Source organism: Vicia villosa, linkage group LG5, assembly GCF_029867415.1.
Source record: "Vicia villosa cultivar HV-30 ecotype Madison, WI linkage group LG5, Vvil1.0, whole genome shotgun sequence".
Classification (NCBI taxonomy): domain Eukaryota; kingdom Viridiplantae; phylum Streptophyta; class Magnoliopsida; order Fabales; family Fabaceae; genus Vicia; species Vicia villosa.
The window spans coordinates 25,760,743-25,778,157 of record NC_081184.1 but is presented as its reverse complement, the minus strand read 5'-3'; the positions used below and the strand labels follow the sequence as shown (position 1 = coordinate 25,778,157).

At 36.3% G+C, this 17,415-nt stretch overlaps 1 protein-coding gene across 1 annotated transcript; it reads right to left on the bottom strand.

The window, feature by feature from the left end:
• Positions 1-14,138: 14,138 nt before the first annotated feature.
• LOC131604395 (pectinesterase inhibitor 9-like) lies at positions 14,139-14,823 on the bottom strand. Its single transcript, XM_058876838.1, has one exon. It carries the CDS (start codon positions 14,775-14,777, stop codon positions 14,139-14,141), a length of 639 nt encoding a protein of 212 aa, XP_058732821.1. The 5' UTR covers positions 14,778-14,823.
• Positions 14,824-17,415: the final 2,592 nt, after the last annotated feature.

Below are 17,415 nucleotides of genomic sequence, written 5' to 3'. Positions count from 1 at the left end.
TGATCGCAAATTCATATCATTTATATATGTTTTTGTCATCATCAAAAAGGGGGAGATTGTTAGAACAAGATTTGTTCTTATCAATTATCTTAGTTTTGATGATAACAATAATATGAATTTTGCTTAAGATAATATGGTACTCTAATCCAATGCAATTTCCCTTTCAGGAAATATATATAAAGAGTACGCATAATTCAGCGCTCAGAAGATGTGTCTCAAATGGTTCAGCATGCAACATCAGAACATGGTCTGGCAAGACATCAGAAGATGGTCGAAGCAGAATCAGAACATGGGTCTATGGAAGCATCAGAAGAACATGAGATCAGAAGCACTGAAGATCAGAAGATGGTATCACGCTCAGAAGCACTTCAAGGTCAGAAGATCAGAAGATGCTGTGCACCAAGCTGTTTGACTCTGATGATATTCAAACGTCGTATTCACAAACATCAGATCAGAAGGAAGTACACGTGGCAGACTACGCTGACTGACAAAAGGAACGTTAAAGCTACTAAAGGCTACGTCAGTAGACACAGCGTGAACAAGGCTCGAGGTAGTTGACAAAAGCGTATAACATTAAATGCAAAGCTGTACGGAACACGCAAAGCATTAAATGCATTCAACGGTCATCTTCTCAACGCCTATAAATATGAAGTTCTGATGAGAAGCAAGGTTAACGATTTTCGCACCAATACAATTCAAATTCACTTGCTGAAACTCTGTTCAAATCTAAACTCAGAATCTTCATCTTCATCAAAGCTCACTACATTGCTGTTGTAATATCTTAGTGAGATTAAGCTTAAATTGTAAGAGAAATATCACAGTTGTGATTATCGCTTTTTAGAAGCATTTGTAAACTCTTGAATTGATTACATTAAGTTGTAAGGAACTAGAGTGATCAGTTGATCAGTATACTCTAGGAAGTCTTAGCAGTTAGCTGAGCAGGAAGTCTTGGCAGTTGGCTGAGCAGGAAGTCTTGGCAGTTGGCTGAGCAGAAAGTCTTAGGAGTGAACTAAGCCTAGAGTGATCGTGTTGATCAGTAGACTCTAGAAAAGTCTTAGGAGTGAACTAAGCAGTTGTTCCTGGAGTGATCAGGTTGTGATCAGAAGACTCTGGAAGACTTAGTTGCGGCTAAGTGGAAAACCATTGTAATCCGTGCGATTAGTGGATTAAATCCTCAGTTGAGGTAAATCATCTCTGCGGGGGTGGACTGGAGTAGCTTCGTTAACAGCGAACCAGGATAAAAATAATTGTGCATTTTATTTTATCGCTCAAGATTTTAAGTCACACTTATTCAATCCCCCCCTTTCTAAGTGTTTTTCTATCCTTCAGGTGTGACAATGTGTTTGATGTGATGATGAATTGGTGTGATTTGTTATTATGATTGTGATGGATGCATGACTATTTGAATGATGTTGAAAACATGTACATACTTATTTGGTGATGTGGTGTTGAGATGAGTTGCTCATCGTGATTTAGTATGTTTTAAGTATGTTATATGTGTTTCATTCATTCATGTGCATTGATGTTGGATCCCGGTGAGGTTTGGATCGTTGGTGGACATATTTCCCATTGTGTGGAAATTGTGTCGGTGGGCCGTATCTCAATGAGGCGTAGATCGGTTAGGTGGATTGATTCCACGGTTTATTGGTACCACATGCATAGTGTCAGTTGTGTCATATGCATTTTGTCATAATATGATTGTATGGATTTCTGTAGTATGTGTTGTAATCTATTATTGTGTGAATTAATAATGGATGTGAGTCTGAATATGTATAATTGGGTGAACGGTATATTATGATGCTTGTTGCTTATGAATTGCATAATATTTACTAATGGAGAATGAGACTCACCCTTACATGTTGTCATTTTCAGATTGAGGAGTAGCGGCATTAGTGCTTGGTGAGGATGACTCATAGAGTTTATCCGTTTATGTTGGGTCGTGTCGGTCATGCTCTGATCTGTAACACTGGGGAACGATAGTTATAGAGTTTTTATGAAATTATCTGATTTATTTGGTGTTGGATTATGATCCCATTTTGGTTGTATTTGATGATGTTTCGTATTCCGCTGTGTTAAACATGATTGTGTTTTGGGTGAATCGTTTCCTAATAAAGCATGACTTTGACCTTAGTTGATTTATTTGTTTTAAGTAATTGTGGCACCCTTGAGCATATGTTTTTACTCTGATTAATTATTAAAATTGCCGCGGGGTTTAGAAGGGTGTTACAATAGTGGTATCAGAGCATAGTCGGTCGTTTGAGTCAGAGTCTTAGTGTCAATTAATCCCTCGTATGCGAATAGTGTTAGGTTGACACTATCGATACATCTTGTTCTAATGAATATTGTTTGATATTTAGCAAAACAATGGCTGGAAGAGGAGGAAGAAACGACGATGCAATTGCTGAGGCTCTGGGCATGATTGCTGGTGTATTGGGAGGGATTGTCAATGGAGCTGGTATTGGTGCTGACAGGCAGCTGAACAGTTTCCAGCGGAACAATCCTCTGTTGTTCAAGGGCACACATGATCCTGAAGGTGCTCAGAAATGGCTTAAGGAGATCGAGAGGATTTTCAGAGTCATCGATTGTGCTGAGAACCTGAAAGTGAGGTATGGTACTCATATGTTGTCCGAAGAAGCTGATGACTGGTGGATGGCTACCAGGGCTGAATTGGATGCTGATGGTGTAGCTATCTCTTGGGCTGTGTTCAAGAGGGAGTTTCTGAGGAGGTATTTTCCTGAAGATGTTCGAGGCAGGAAAGAGATTGAATTTTTGGAGCTGACTTAGGGTAATATGACGGTACCAGAGTATGCTTCGAAATTTGTCGAGTTGGCGAAGTACTACGTTCACTACAACAATGACGAGGCTAGTGAATTCTCAAAGTGCATCAAGTTTGAGAATGGTCTTCGTGATGAGATCAAGCAAGGGATCAGGTACCAGAGAATTCGGCAATTTGTCGATTTGGTGGACTGTAGTAGGATCTTCGAGGAGGATAACCTTAAGCTGAAGTCATCTCACTCTTGCGAGTTGGTTGACAAGAAAGGTAAGAAGCCTATGGATAGAGGTATGCCATATGGTAGAGGAAATCCTAGAACTGGAGATTGGAAGAGGCCTAGTGGGGGAGATTCTGGTGCTCCCGTTAGGTGCTACAACTGTGGAGAGACTGGGCATAGAAGGAATGGGTGCAAGGGTGGAGAGAAGAAATGCTTCAAGTGTGTTAAGGCGGGTCATATTGCTTCAGATTGTAGGATGAAGATTGTGACTTGCTACAATTGCGGCGAAGAGGGTCACATCAGTCTGCACTGCACTAAACCGAAGAAGGATCAGGTTGGTGGAAAAGTCTTTGCCTTGTCTGGGTCAGAGACTACTCCAGAAGATCGTCTAATTAAAGGTACGTGTTTTATCCATGACACACCTTTAGTTGGTATTATAGATACTGGAGCGACTCATTCGTTCATTTCATTGGATTGTGCTAAACGATTGGGATTAGATATATCTGTTATTCATGGAAGTATGATTATTGACACTCCTGCGTCGGGTTCAGTAACTACTTCTTCTGCTTGTTTGAACTGTCCTGTTGACATATTTGGTAGGAAGTTTGGAATGGACTTAGTGTGCCTTCCTCTTGAAGGACTTGATGTCATATTGGGAATGAACTGGTTGCAATTTAATCGAGTTCATATCAATTGTTTTACGAAGACAGTCATCTTTCCTGAAGAGGTTAGTGTTGAGGATTTGACTATGTCAGTCAAACAGATGAATTTAGCTGTCAATGATGGAGCAGTGGTATTTATGTTGTGTTCTTCGATGGAGGTGACAGCGGGCGATAATACTGGTGAGCTACGGGTAGTGAATGAATATCCAGAAGTGTTTCCAGAAGATGTTAGTGAGTTGCCACCTGAAAGAGAAGTGGAGTTCGCTATAGAATTGATTCCTGGAACTAGTCCTGTGTCGATGGCACCGTACCGCATGTCGGCATCGGAATTGGCTGAACTGAAGAAACAGTTAGAAGAATTGTTGGAGAAGAAGTTTATTCGTCCTAGTGTGTCACCGTGGGGTGCGCCGGTACTGTTAGTTAAGAAGAAAGAAGGTTCAATGAGGCTGTGTGTTGATTATAGACAACTGAACAAAGTGACAATCAAAAATCGATATCCTTTGCCGAGGATTGATGATTTGATGGACCAGTTGGTTGGAGCTTGTGTGTTTAGCAAGATTGATTTGAGGTCTGGATATCATCAAATTCGTGTGAAGGCAGAAGATATTCAGAAGACGGCATTCCGAACGAGGTATGGACATTATGAATATTCTGTTATGCCGTTTGGTGTTACTAATGCACCTGGTGTTTTCATGGAGTATATGAACAGGATATTTCACCCGTATCTTGACAAGTTCATGGTAGTGTTCATTGACGACATTCTAATTTACTCGAAGAGTGATGAAGAACATGCAGAGCATCTAAGAGTGGTATTGGAGTTATTGAAAGAGAAGAAGTTGTATGCGAAATTGTCTAAATGTGAATTCTGGTTGAAGGAAGTAAGTTTTCTTGGCCACGTAATTTCGAAGAACGGTATCGCAGTGGATCCTATGAAGGTAGAAGCTGTATCTCAGTGGGAGACGCCGAAGAATGCTTCAGAGATTCGTAGTTTTCTTGGTCTGGAAGGTTACTATAGAAAGTTCATTGAGGGATTTTCGAAGTTGGCATTACCAATGACTAAGTTAACAAGAAAAGGACAAGTATTTGTATGGGATTCAGAATGTGAAAAAGGTTTTCAAGAGTTGAAGAAAAGATTGACAAGTGCTCCGATCTTAATTTTGCCTAATCCAGCGAAGTCTTTTAACGTGTACTGTGATGCTTCACTGATGGGTTTAGGTGGTGTTTTGATGCAAGATAAGCAGGTAGTGGCCTATGCTTCAAGACAGTTGAAAATTCATGAGAAGAATTATCCAACTCATGATTTGGAATTGGCGGCTGTTGTGTTTGTGTTGAAGTTTTGGAGACATTATCTCTATGGTTCTCGATTTGAGGTATTCAGCGATCATAAGAGTCTGAAGCATCTCTTCGATCAGAAAGAGCTCAATATGAGACAGAGAAGATGGTTAGAATTTCTGAAGGACTACGATTTCGGTTTGAATTACCATCCTGGTAAAGCAAATGTTGTTGCTGATGCATTGAGCAGGAAGTCATTGCATATGTCTATGCTAATGGTGCGAGAATTGGATTTAATTGAGCAATTCCGAGATTTGAGTTTGGTATGCGAAAGTACTTCTAATAGCGTTAAGTTTGGGATGTTAAAGTTAACTAATAATATCCTTGAGGAAATTAGAAACGGACAGAAATCTGACATTGGCTTGGTAGACAAGTTTACATTGATTAACCAAGGTCGAGGAGGTGAATTCCGAATCGACGAGAATGGTGTTATAAGGTTTGGAGACCGAGTGTGTGTACCCGATGTTGCTGAGATCAGAAAGAGTATTCTGGAAGAAGGACACCGGAGTGGATTGAGCATTAATCCTGGTGCTACCAAGATGTATCATGATTTGAAGAAATTATTTTGGTGGCCTGGAATGAAGAAGGGAATTGCTGAGTTTGTTTATGCTTGCTTAATTTGTCAAAAGTCGAAAATTGAGCATCAGAAACCGTCTGGATTGATGGAACCGTTGTTTGTTCCCGATTGGAAGTGGGATGGAATTTCTATGGACTTTGTATCTGGTTTACCTAGAACGAGCAAGAATTGTGATTCTATCTGGGTTATTGTAGATCGGTTGACGAAATCTGCTCACTTTATTCCAATAAGAATGGATTATCCGATGGAGAAGTTGGCTCAGTTGTATGTTGAGAAGATAGTGAGTTTGCATGGTGTTCCAGCTAGTATTGTGTCGGATAGAGATCCGAGATTTACTTCTAAGTTCTGGACAGGATTGCAGGAAGCCTTGGGTACTAAGTTGTGGTTGAGTTCTTCTTATCATCCGCAGACAGATGGTCAGACGGAGAGGACGATTCAATCGTTAGAGGATTTGCTACGAGCTTGTGTATTAGAAAAAAGTGGTGCTTGGGATAGTTATTTACCTTTGGTTGAGTTTACCTACAACAATAGTTATCATTCGAGTATTGGTATGGCTCCGTTTGAAGCATTGTATGGTAGGAGATGTAGAACACCTTTGTGTTGGTACGAATCTGGAGAAAACACGGTGGTTTGACCGGAGATTGGGCAACAAACTACAGAAAAGATCAAAATGATTCAGGAAAAGATGAGAGCTTCTCAGAGTCGTCAGAAGAGTTACCATGACAAGAGAAGGAAGGATATTGAATTTAAGGAAGGAGATCATGTATTCATGCGAGTTACTCCGATGACTGGCATTGGGAGAGCTTTGAAGTCGAAGAAGTTAACTCCGCGTTTCATTGGTCCATTTCAGATTACTAAGAAGATTGGAAAGGTTGCTTATTAGGTTGCTTTACCGCCTGCACCCGCTAATTTGCATGATGTGTTCCATGTATCCCAGTTGAGGAAATACATTGCGGATCCGTCTCATGAGATTCAGGTAGATGATATACAGGTGCGAGATAATCTGACTGTAGAGACGTTACCTATGAGGATTGAAGATCGTAAAGTGAAGCAGTTGCGAGGTAAAGATATAGCAACGGTGAAAGTGGTTTGGGGAGGACCAGCCGGTGGAAATGTTACATGGGAGTTAGAGAGCCAGATGAAGGACTCTTACCCGGAACTTTTCGTCTAAGGTATGTTTTCGAGGACGAAAACTCTTTTAGTGGGGGAGAGTTGTAACACCCCATAATTTCAGTTTATTAATTTAATTTGGATTTAAATTAAATAATTGGAATTTTAGAATTTTAAATTGGATTTAATTGGAAAATGATGGAATATGAGATATTGGGCTTATGGTGTGGTGATAGTAAAAGGGGGGTGCTAACTAGTTAGGCCTTTTACTAAGTTGTGATATTTTTATTTTATTTTATTTTCATAAAATAAGAGAGAAAGGAACCATTTGGGGAGAAAAGAAGAACACGTGAAAAGAAGAGAAGAGAAAGAGGCAAGAACGTGAAACCGGAAGGAGAGCATTCAAGAGATTCATCGAGGTAAGGGGGGACTCTTCCTTTTAGTATCTCTTATGTGATCTTAGGTGATAGGTAGATTGATGTATGGTTTGATTCAATTAGACATTGGGATTGTTAGGTTAGGATGTTCTAATTTGGATTGATTTGATGATGATTGTGTGAACTATTTGGTTAATAATGCGTTAAATGATGTTTTTGTGGTGTGTAATTGAATATACGATGATCGTATGCCTGTATGTGATGTCTGGAATCGTTTTTGGGTGAAAGGGGAGTGAAATCGCAGGGTCTGTCGCAGACTTGGGGTTTGCTGAAATCGCAGGTCCGTTGAGCGGAGGGGGGGTCCGCTGAGCGGAGGTCCCAACGTAGTTCGCTTCTGTTTGACGTCGCTTGAGGTCCGCTGAGCGGGGGGTTGGAAGGGTTTCGCTTCTGCCTTGCTCCGCTGAGCGAATCTTGCTGTGTGTAAAATTTTCCAAACTTCAAAATAACGTATCTTTTGATCCGTGAATCATTTCTTAGTGCCGTTTTGGGCGTTGTGCAAGTAATTAAGTGTTTTATAAGATGGATGATGAATATTGGTATTATCCGACTTAATTTCCTTAAAAACTAGATTTAATTACTTGATGAGAATTGAACATTGTGTGCATATGAGATAGGTGTGACAATGTGTTTGATGTGATGATGAATTGGTGTGATTTGTTATTATGATTGTGATGGATGCATGACTATTTGAATTATGTTGAAAACATGTACATACTTATTCAGTGATGTGGTGTTGAGATGAGTTGCTCATCGTGATTTAGTATGTTTTAAGTATGTTATATGTGTTTCATTCATTCATGTGCATTGATGTTGGATCCCGGTGAGGTTTGGATCGTTGGTGGACATATTTCCCATTGTGTGGAAATTGTGTCGGTGGGCCGTATCTCGATGAGGCGTAGATCGGTTAGGTGGATTGATTCCACGGTTTATTGGTACCACATGCATAGTGTCAGTTGTGTCATATGCATTTTGTCATAATATGATTGTATGGATTTCCGTAGTATGTGTTGTAATCTATTATTGTGTGAATTAATAATGGATGTGAATCTGAATATGTATAATTGGGTGAACGGTATATTATGATGCTTGTTGCTTATGAATTGCATAATATTTACTAATGGAGAATGAGACTCACCCTTACATGTTGTCATTTTCAGATTGAGGAGTAGCGGCATTAGTGCTTGGTGAGGATGACTCATAGAGTTTATCCGTTTATGTTGGGTCGTGTCGGTCATGCTCTGATCTGTAACACTGGGGAACGATAGTTATAGAGTTTTTATGAAATTATCTGATTTATTTGGTGTTGGATTATGATCCCATTTTGGTTGTATTTGATGATGTTTCGTATTCCGCTGTGTTAAACATGATTGTGTTTTGGGTGAATCGTTTCCTAATAAAGCATGACTTTGACCTTAGTTGATTTATTTGTTTTAAATAATTGTGGCACCCTTGTGCATATGTTTTTACTCTGATTAATTATTAAAATTGCCGCGGGGTTTAGAAGGGTGTTACATATGGGATTTGATGGGTTTAGGGTTTGTTTCTTATTTTCTCTTGATTGCTGAACCGATGCGTTTGAGGATCAAGAATGAGTGAGAGATCGTGTAGAGATTTGATTCGAGTGTTTTGTTGTTGTTGTTTTTGATCTTGAATCGGGATTGAAATGGAAACACGCGAGAGAGAAATCAACAAAAACTTTAATTGATTAGCTGGTAAATTGAAGGTGTGACATTGGAGAAGAGATGATGGGATTTGAGAGAATAGAAATTGATGATGAATGTGAAACGGCTTGAGATATTTTCTTCGGTCTTCCTCAAATATTTGCTTATACATGTACCGAGGTTGGTATGTGAAGTGTCAACACAAAAAACAGAGTACATTAAATTAGATAAATTAATAGAGTATAATATCCTTCATATAATAAATAAAATAAAGATTTATTGTAATTAAATAATAAATAGATTTTAAAAGTTAAAAAAATATTTAAATGAAATATTTCCTTTTTTTAGAAAGTTTGTAAAACATGAGAATTGATGGGAGCATGACACTTGTCAAAATTGTCCAAAAACTCATTTTACTTTATTATTATGTATGATATATAAGCAAGTTGTATTGATAGGAGAACAAAAGTTCTCAAACAAGATTACAAAAAGACGAGGAGAACCTCAAAAAGAAAATTACCCTCCAATTGAAGTCTAACTTAAATAAAACAAAGACTTTTGTTAACCTCATAAAAGTTACAATTGGAATGAGTAATTTTTCCTATAAAGGACCACATTCAAACCAAAGCTTTACAACCCCAAACCACATCCCGAGCATTCCACACGATACTCTTGAATATAATATTGTTCCTAAACAAACACAAACTACAAACGATAGCCAACCACACACAACCTGTCTTTCCTCTTTTAATTTTCTTTTCAAGACAAAAAGAACTCCACCTCTAGAAGCTTTCTTTAAAATTGCCTGTTTTATAATTTAACATTCCAATCCAATCGTCCATTTCCTTCCGAATCGAATCCTCTATCGGGAAAAACAAAAGAGAATGTTCCATAGATTCGCCAATCCCATCACAAAAGATGTAACACCCCAAATTCTATACTAAACAAATAAGGCATACATTTGCGTAAATCAGAGTAAAGAAGCATGCATCTCACGAGGGCGTTACACATAATTCATAATAAAACAACATTTTATCTTTAAAACATGCAATGGTCATTTCCAAATAACACGTGATTTAATACAACATGCAAAACCACAACGGAATAATCATCTCATCGAATAAATGGTAAAATAGGATGATTCCCATACATCATCCACCATGTCTCAACATCTCGACTCAAGGCCATTCATCAACAAAATAACGTATTCAAATACAAAATACAATATGAGTAAACAATTATCTCATAACAACGAGTTATAAAAGATAAACCCAACCCCATGTGTTACATATGACCAGAGCACAAGAGACTACTTAGTCACGACACCTTACTAGAGATCTAAGCTAAGCCTCATTCGAAGCATCACTATCCACGAAACCTGCAAGTTACCAACAAAGGGTAACATTCAAACAGAAGGGTGAGAATTCAACTTCTTATAGATAAACATAATATGGGAAATGTAAAACACAACAAGAATACATTTCGAGAATTCATCACTCTTCACATAAACATGCATCATATGCAATTAATCAAGATTCATATGTTCATGTCATACAACCTAACTTATTCAATTCCACATAATCAAACTTGATTACTAAACAATGTACATAATCATATTTCACCAACATCTAGATTCTAAGTACATATCCTTTTCGACAACATTCACGTGGTAACAATTGTATTCAAACGTAATCATATTCTAAATATACAAGTTATCATCACATAATCACATATACATGTTTTTTTCCAAATATATAGACATGTATAAGATTCACCGATGTATCGCAAGTATGAACATATATCACCAAATGCACATATTCATCTCTATCCCGTTTCACAAAACATCATAGAATATATTTACATCATTGGAATCGTGTCATTAATATTACAAGTATACATGTAATCACCTCTCTAACCCCATGTATCATCATCAATCAAACATGATTCACATATCCACACATATATACACATATATACACATATCATTAGTACATATAAACTCACATCTACATCGCATATGTTTCAATCACATATATCAGATTCATAACACAACAATTATTCATATCAAATGAATCACAAATCCACATATATGCATATCCACCTACATCATTCCACACAATTCATATCATATAAATCACACCAACAACAACATTTCACACCGACACGTGCGACTCATGTGTGACTCAATGCGATATGCATGTGGATCCCATCCGTTATCATTTTTGGTCACGCCAATTGTCTTTCCTCTATAGACTAGATAACCACCTCAAAAGCCTCATTCCGTGTTAAGCTTTCAAACCCCATACTGCGCTAGGTTTGGGACAAGCAAATAATCTTCGCAAGATTACCCAACATTGCCTCTTTCAAAAACTCATGCTTGTGTACGTGTGCAACAAAACAAGACTCATTCATTTAAGACGATCTCTCTATCTCTTAAAATACACAATCACATCTTTCCAACATTGCACAATACACACAACATGACTTCAATGCCAAACAATGCATCACTCAACACACATCAATCAATCACATGTATTCAATTATAGCATCATCATTATTCAATCCACGTCTCGATACATACACATTTAAATGATCATTATCAACAAGACACATTCAAATAGTATATATATATATACATATATATATATATATATATATATATATATTCATTCCAACATATCATGGATATCACATCACTTAACACATCTATGAATATTAGCCACAAGTCATTAATTCATAATGCACACATAAGTAAGTCACATGTTATCCATATATTAACATTAAAATCAAACCATTCAACACTAAACAACTCTATCCTATCATATAGATAATCTCATTAGCTTCTTAACGCTTCGAACGACGCATAAAACGGAGTTACGGATCAAAAGTTATGGTCTTTACAAAATCCGCTCAAAATTGAACCCCTAGGTCGACGCAAACATCCCCCAGGTCGACGCAAACTCCTTTAGGTCGATGCAAAAATCCTTTAGGTCGACGTAAACTGAAGAAAAATAGATTTTTGACTTTCTGGGTTATTTAGGTCGACTCAACTTCTGCATAGGTCGACCCAGGCTGCGTGGAAACTCAGATTTCACCATTTTTCTTCCCTAATTCCCTCATACAACACCCATTAACCCTTATAAAATCCATACATCAATTGAAAGCAAATTTAACACACATATAAGGTTCCTAAACATGTTCCTAATCATGGGTCATCCATACAACACATTAAACATGAACAAATCACAAAAATCCAATTGATCTCACATAAATATTAGGGTTCATGCATTTTCATGGGATTTCAAAGATTGAAGAAAATCACACAAACACATACATTACCCAATCATATAAACTATAAGAACTTGGATTCAAACCCTTACCTCTATTCAAACTCCTCCAATCTTCAAGAATCTCACAATCCCCTTCTCTCCCTCTTCTCTTCTTTCTCTTCTCTTCTCTCTAGCCTCTTTCTCCAAAATGAATTTTATGAGAACTAACCTAATTTCTCTCTTACTATCTTTCTCACATAAATGGGCTTAACCCACAATCTATTCTTTCTAACTAAATTAGGCCCATTAACTAATATCTCATAATATTACTAATAATTCAATTAATCCAATTAGCACAAAACTCAAATTAAATAATATCATACTAAATAATTGAATAACATGAATAATTAGTAAAACACCAAATAGAACTAATTAAATAAATAGCTAATAAAATCAGGATGTTACAAAAGACACAAGAAAGATTCCCAGAAGAAGAAAAATACCTCTAAAAGCTAACAAATCTTTCATCGGGAGCCTATTAATGAAACATCTCTACCCAAAAGCTTTGATTTTAAACGGAACTTCCATCTTCCAAATAGAGGCAAAAACAACGTTAAAATAATTTGTCGCGCCAAAAGGGTATAACCTATTGCAAAGGAAACCGTAACATGAAGAAATCGAGAATTTTCCGTCGTCCGTCGAGCTCCAAACGGCTCTGTCTGAATTGTCCACAACAGGAACTACGAACTGCAGCAGGCTGTGCAGTTCAGCCACCGTTGGAGCAGCCTCTGGAACTGACCGAAGAGGAATGCCAAAGTCAACCCAAGTTCACTCACCATCGCGAGGAATGCCAAAATCACACCAAGTTCACTCACCATCGCGCCAACCACCCATATCGACAGTAGATACATCCTGTTATAAAGAAGAAGAAAACAACCCAGGAAACATAATCTTAAGAATACCCGCATTCATCCATTGAGAGTGCCAAAACAAAATAGAAACTTGTTACCAACACGAAATTTACAATTCGTAACAAAAATTTCCTTCGGAAGCTTCTTCTCCTAAGAATTAATATCCGACCACCAAACCGAATGAGAAACTTTTTTGTCAAAGTTTCCTCCTCCATTAACAACCCGTAACTTGACATCACCATAACGCGCCTTCAACATAAGGTACCACAAAGAATTTGAAGCTTCCAAAATTCTCCACCGCGACTTGAATAGAAACGCCGAATTAAAATCCTCTATTCTTCTAAAACGTCCAAGAACACCTTTATCAATCGGAAGACAAACACCGTTCCAACTTACCAATGAATCCTCCTTCTCTCCTCCGCTCCACCTCAATGTCATACAATTGGCTACATTTTTGAAAAATATCTATACATAATTTTATTTATTTATTTATTAATATATTATAGTGAAAGAGTTTATCTTATAGTTAAGGATGTCAACAGAACAGAGAGTGTGTGAATGATGCCTCCCCGCCCTGCAATGTTTTCCCTTCCCTGTTCCCGATCCGTGCTATGGGAGAATATTTTTCTCCATCCCCATTCCCATATATCTCAAATGAAAATCGGAGATACACGGAGATCGAATCTTAAAAAATTGCTATACTTTTGGATCAAAACTATGACACTCGTATTACATTATTTTTTCCCCTTTTTTTAAACATATATTTTGCATATTTATTTTTTCAAAAATAAAAGCACATCTTGCATCAATAACAAAAAAAAATGCAAAAGCACTTGCAATTACGAAAACATAACCACTAATGTTATTACCATCAAGTTTCACTAATACTACCAGCCTTCTAAAATTTCTTTTCTAAACACTAAAAAAAAATCTATTTACCTCAATATTTCTGTTGTATTGAGTTTTTTCATATGTAATGTGGCCGACTAAGAATGAAAATATTCAATAACAAAATCAAATTAGTATGAATATTTTTAACATAAATAATAATGAGATTAGCCATACATTCATAATTCATACATCAATATTGCACTTTATAAATAACTATGTAAAACCACCCAAAGAAAAAACTTGTATACAATATACATGAACAAACAAAGGGTGACAAAAAGACAATCTCTTTATCATTTCAAGGCTTCTTGATTATTCCAGCTGATGCAAGTTTGTACCTAGAAGCATAACTCTGAAACAAAGCAAGTGCATTACTAGTAACTTCTGCAACATTTTTTGCCCTAACCTTAATTGCCGCAACCCTTTTACTCATTCTATGACCGGGGAACGATTGCACACAGCTACTAGCATCTGTTAAGGCAGTGCTAACCCATGTCTCAACATTACTTATGTGCCACAACACTTTATCATTGATGATGGTGTTAAATTGGTTCAACTTTTTTAGTTCTTTGATGGCTTGGGTAAGTTGGTCAACACTATCATTGATTTGATTTACACAATCTTGCACGGTCAGATACATCCTTTTGTTGTTATCTTCAATTGTCGTGAGTTCTTTGGCTACATTTAAAAGATATACTCGTGTTTGTTGGGCTTTGGAGAGGCTTACGGATAAGGCAAGTTGGGCTAAGTGTTGGGGACCATTTATGGTTGAATGTGAAAATTTGTTAAGGCAACGAATGCATAGATTAGGGTAAAGGGTACCATTGCAAGAGGACTTTATGTAGGTTATTGTTTGAGAGTTATGTTTGGCCAAGGAGGAGTCTAAGAGTAGTGAGAGAAAAATAGCTAGTGATATGAGAATATGTTTTTGCGCCATATTTTGTGTTAGAAATGAACCTTGGTTAGTTAGAATGATATGATTGAAAAAGAGAACTTCCAAAGCAAAAATTTAATGAAAAAGCCTATGAGATGTGCTGCTTATATAGAGAGTTCCATACATGTTCCCAAGTGCAATTTTTTTTGGTCAAACTCCCACATGCAATATTAAGCATAGCTGTTATGTTACTTTTCTTTGCAGTTTGGCTCATGTTGCGTTTATTGAATTCCAATACTATTGCTTGCATTGATTTGTGCCAAACATGATGAAGAGTAATATTAGGACTAAAAAAGAAAAAATAATGAGCTGGTCGGTCAAAAATTTGATATTAGCATTAGCATCTATGTTGATTAATCATGTAATTTAATGCACATGTTGTGTATACTATAATAGATATTAGATTCATAGATAAGATTGGTCTACCTTGATGAGATACTAAAGATTCTTAATACCACATTGGAGTAAATTCCCAATTTAAGAAGCTTGTTTTCGTTATTTGAGTGGAATGGTGTGTGAAGTAATATTGTTGGTCAAACTTCTTGGTTTTATACCACTGTTAAATTAATAGGATTTTTATTTATTTTAATTTTGATTTGTAGTATAAGATTTCTTCACATTTAATTTACAAGTCTAGAAATCTATTGTATACATGTTAAAGTCTCATGTTTTGTATCTTTATCTTAGTTTTTTTTTTTTTTTTAAAGCACAAACCTAAATTCAAACCTCAAAGTTTAAATATTATTATTAAAAATTGTATGATTAATTTTTTTTGTTGGATTTCATTTGTTACATCGGTTAAATATTTTAAATATTATTTAAAACTTCAAATTATTTGAATATTAATTGTTTGTTTTGATTAATACAATTTATTTTGACTTTAAATATTGATTTTTTTAAATCGAGTTTATGCATAAAATTAATTTGAAACTATATTTTGGATTTAAAATTTAGACTAAAATAAATAGTTTAACTTAAAAAATAATGATATTATTTTAGTTTAACAATTATATATTTTAAATTCATGAAATGTTGTTTTTTATTAAAACAAAAATTATGAGTAAATTGAAATGGTGGACTCGCGATGCGGTGGTCCGACCCTCTATAGTGGTTGAACGCAAAGTGAACCTATAAAGTTAGCACTCCAACACTCAAGTCAGCGTTTGAGTCAAAGAAAAAAAGGGTAAACTGAAGTATCACTACAAAAAAAAAGTCTCAGTAGTGACGTGAATATCACGCCAAAAACCAAAAAAACACATCACAAACCAATATTTGCGACCACTACAACACGGAAGGGCTTCTAAAGCGCTTTTTTGGCCTTTAACAGCGCTTTAAAGCGCTCTCATAGCCAGCGCTGGCGTAGGTAACGAAAGCGCTTTTAAAAGCGCTCTGGTAGACCCCCCTATAAGAGCGCTTTTTCTGGAAAAAGCGCTCTGGTAGACCCCCTATAAGAGCGCTTTTGCTGGAAAAAACGCTCTGGTAGCCTCCCCTATTAGAGCGCTTTTCCAAAAGCGCTTTGGTAGGTTGCGTTTTTTTTCTTCTTTTTTTTGATCTTTGGCAGCGCTTTTTGTAACAAAGCGCTTTCGTATGTGGACCTTTAAGAGCGCTTTTTAAAAGCGCTGTCGTTGCTAAATGAGATATTTTAAAGTGCAGCCTATAATTTCAGCCTCCCAGATCGACCTGTAATATTTTCGACCTGTAATATATTTTCAACCTGTAATATATTTTCAACCTGTAATATTTTCGACCAGTAATATATTTTCGACGATATATTTTCAACCATAGGTAGGACTATATATATACTAATATAATACCATTATAATATCCAAAATTATATATATACATCATTATGTCAATCAAACTAAATCTCTAACATCAACAATATTATACTTCAAATATTAATTGGCAACAATATGAACAAAGTTAGTAACCATATATTCTGGAGTACTGTAATATTCTCTTCAAATCGACACAAATCCTACTACATGAATAGCTGATGAATATAAAATTGACACAATTCCTCTTTGATTTCTTCCAACTTAAGTTTCGGGTAAGAAGCAGCACAAAATTCGTCAAAGTACTACAGAATAAAAATATAATATGAATGATTTAGTTAAATGTAATAAATTATAAGAAGTTATCTAATTAAGTTATAAATCCATACCGTGATTGGAATCTCTAATTGATTCATTTGAAGGATTTCTTTCATAAACCTCAAAACAAAGTATCCGCAGTCTGAACTGTTCCGCTGTATCGGACACTACATAGAAAAACAAATAAGAAATTATAGTTGTCTTGTTTTATCAAGTAGCATAAATATTATAAGCAAAATTGTGAAAAATAATGTACCTGCACTTTGATCCAAGTAATGTTGTTTGATTTAGTCCGGGATACCTGTGCGTCTCGTTGACTTCGGAACACTTGTATTGATCTAACAAAAATATAAAAGCATATATTTGGATCAATCTCACAAATAATTAAATATATAAATATACAAGAATATTTAGAACGATCCCACTTACAAATCAATAATTTCCTTCATAGCCGAATAATTGCTCCACTCACCATCTACCGAATTCAGAAAATATACAACTTCTCTTATCGGGTTGATAGCAAGCAACAACCAGTGTGCTCTATAAAT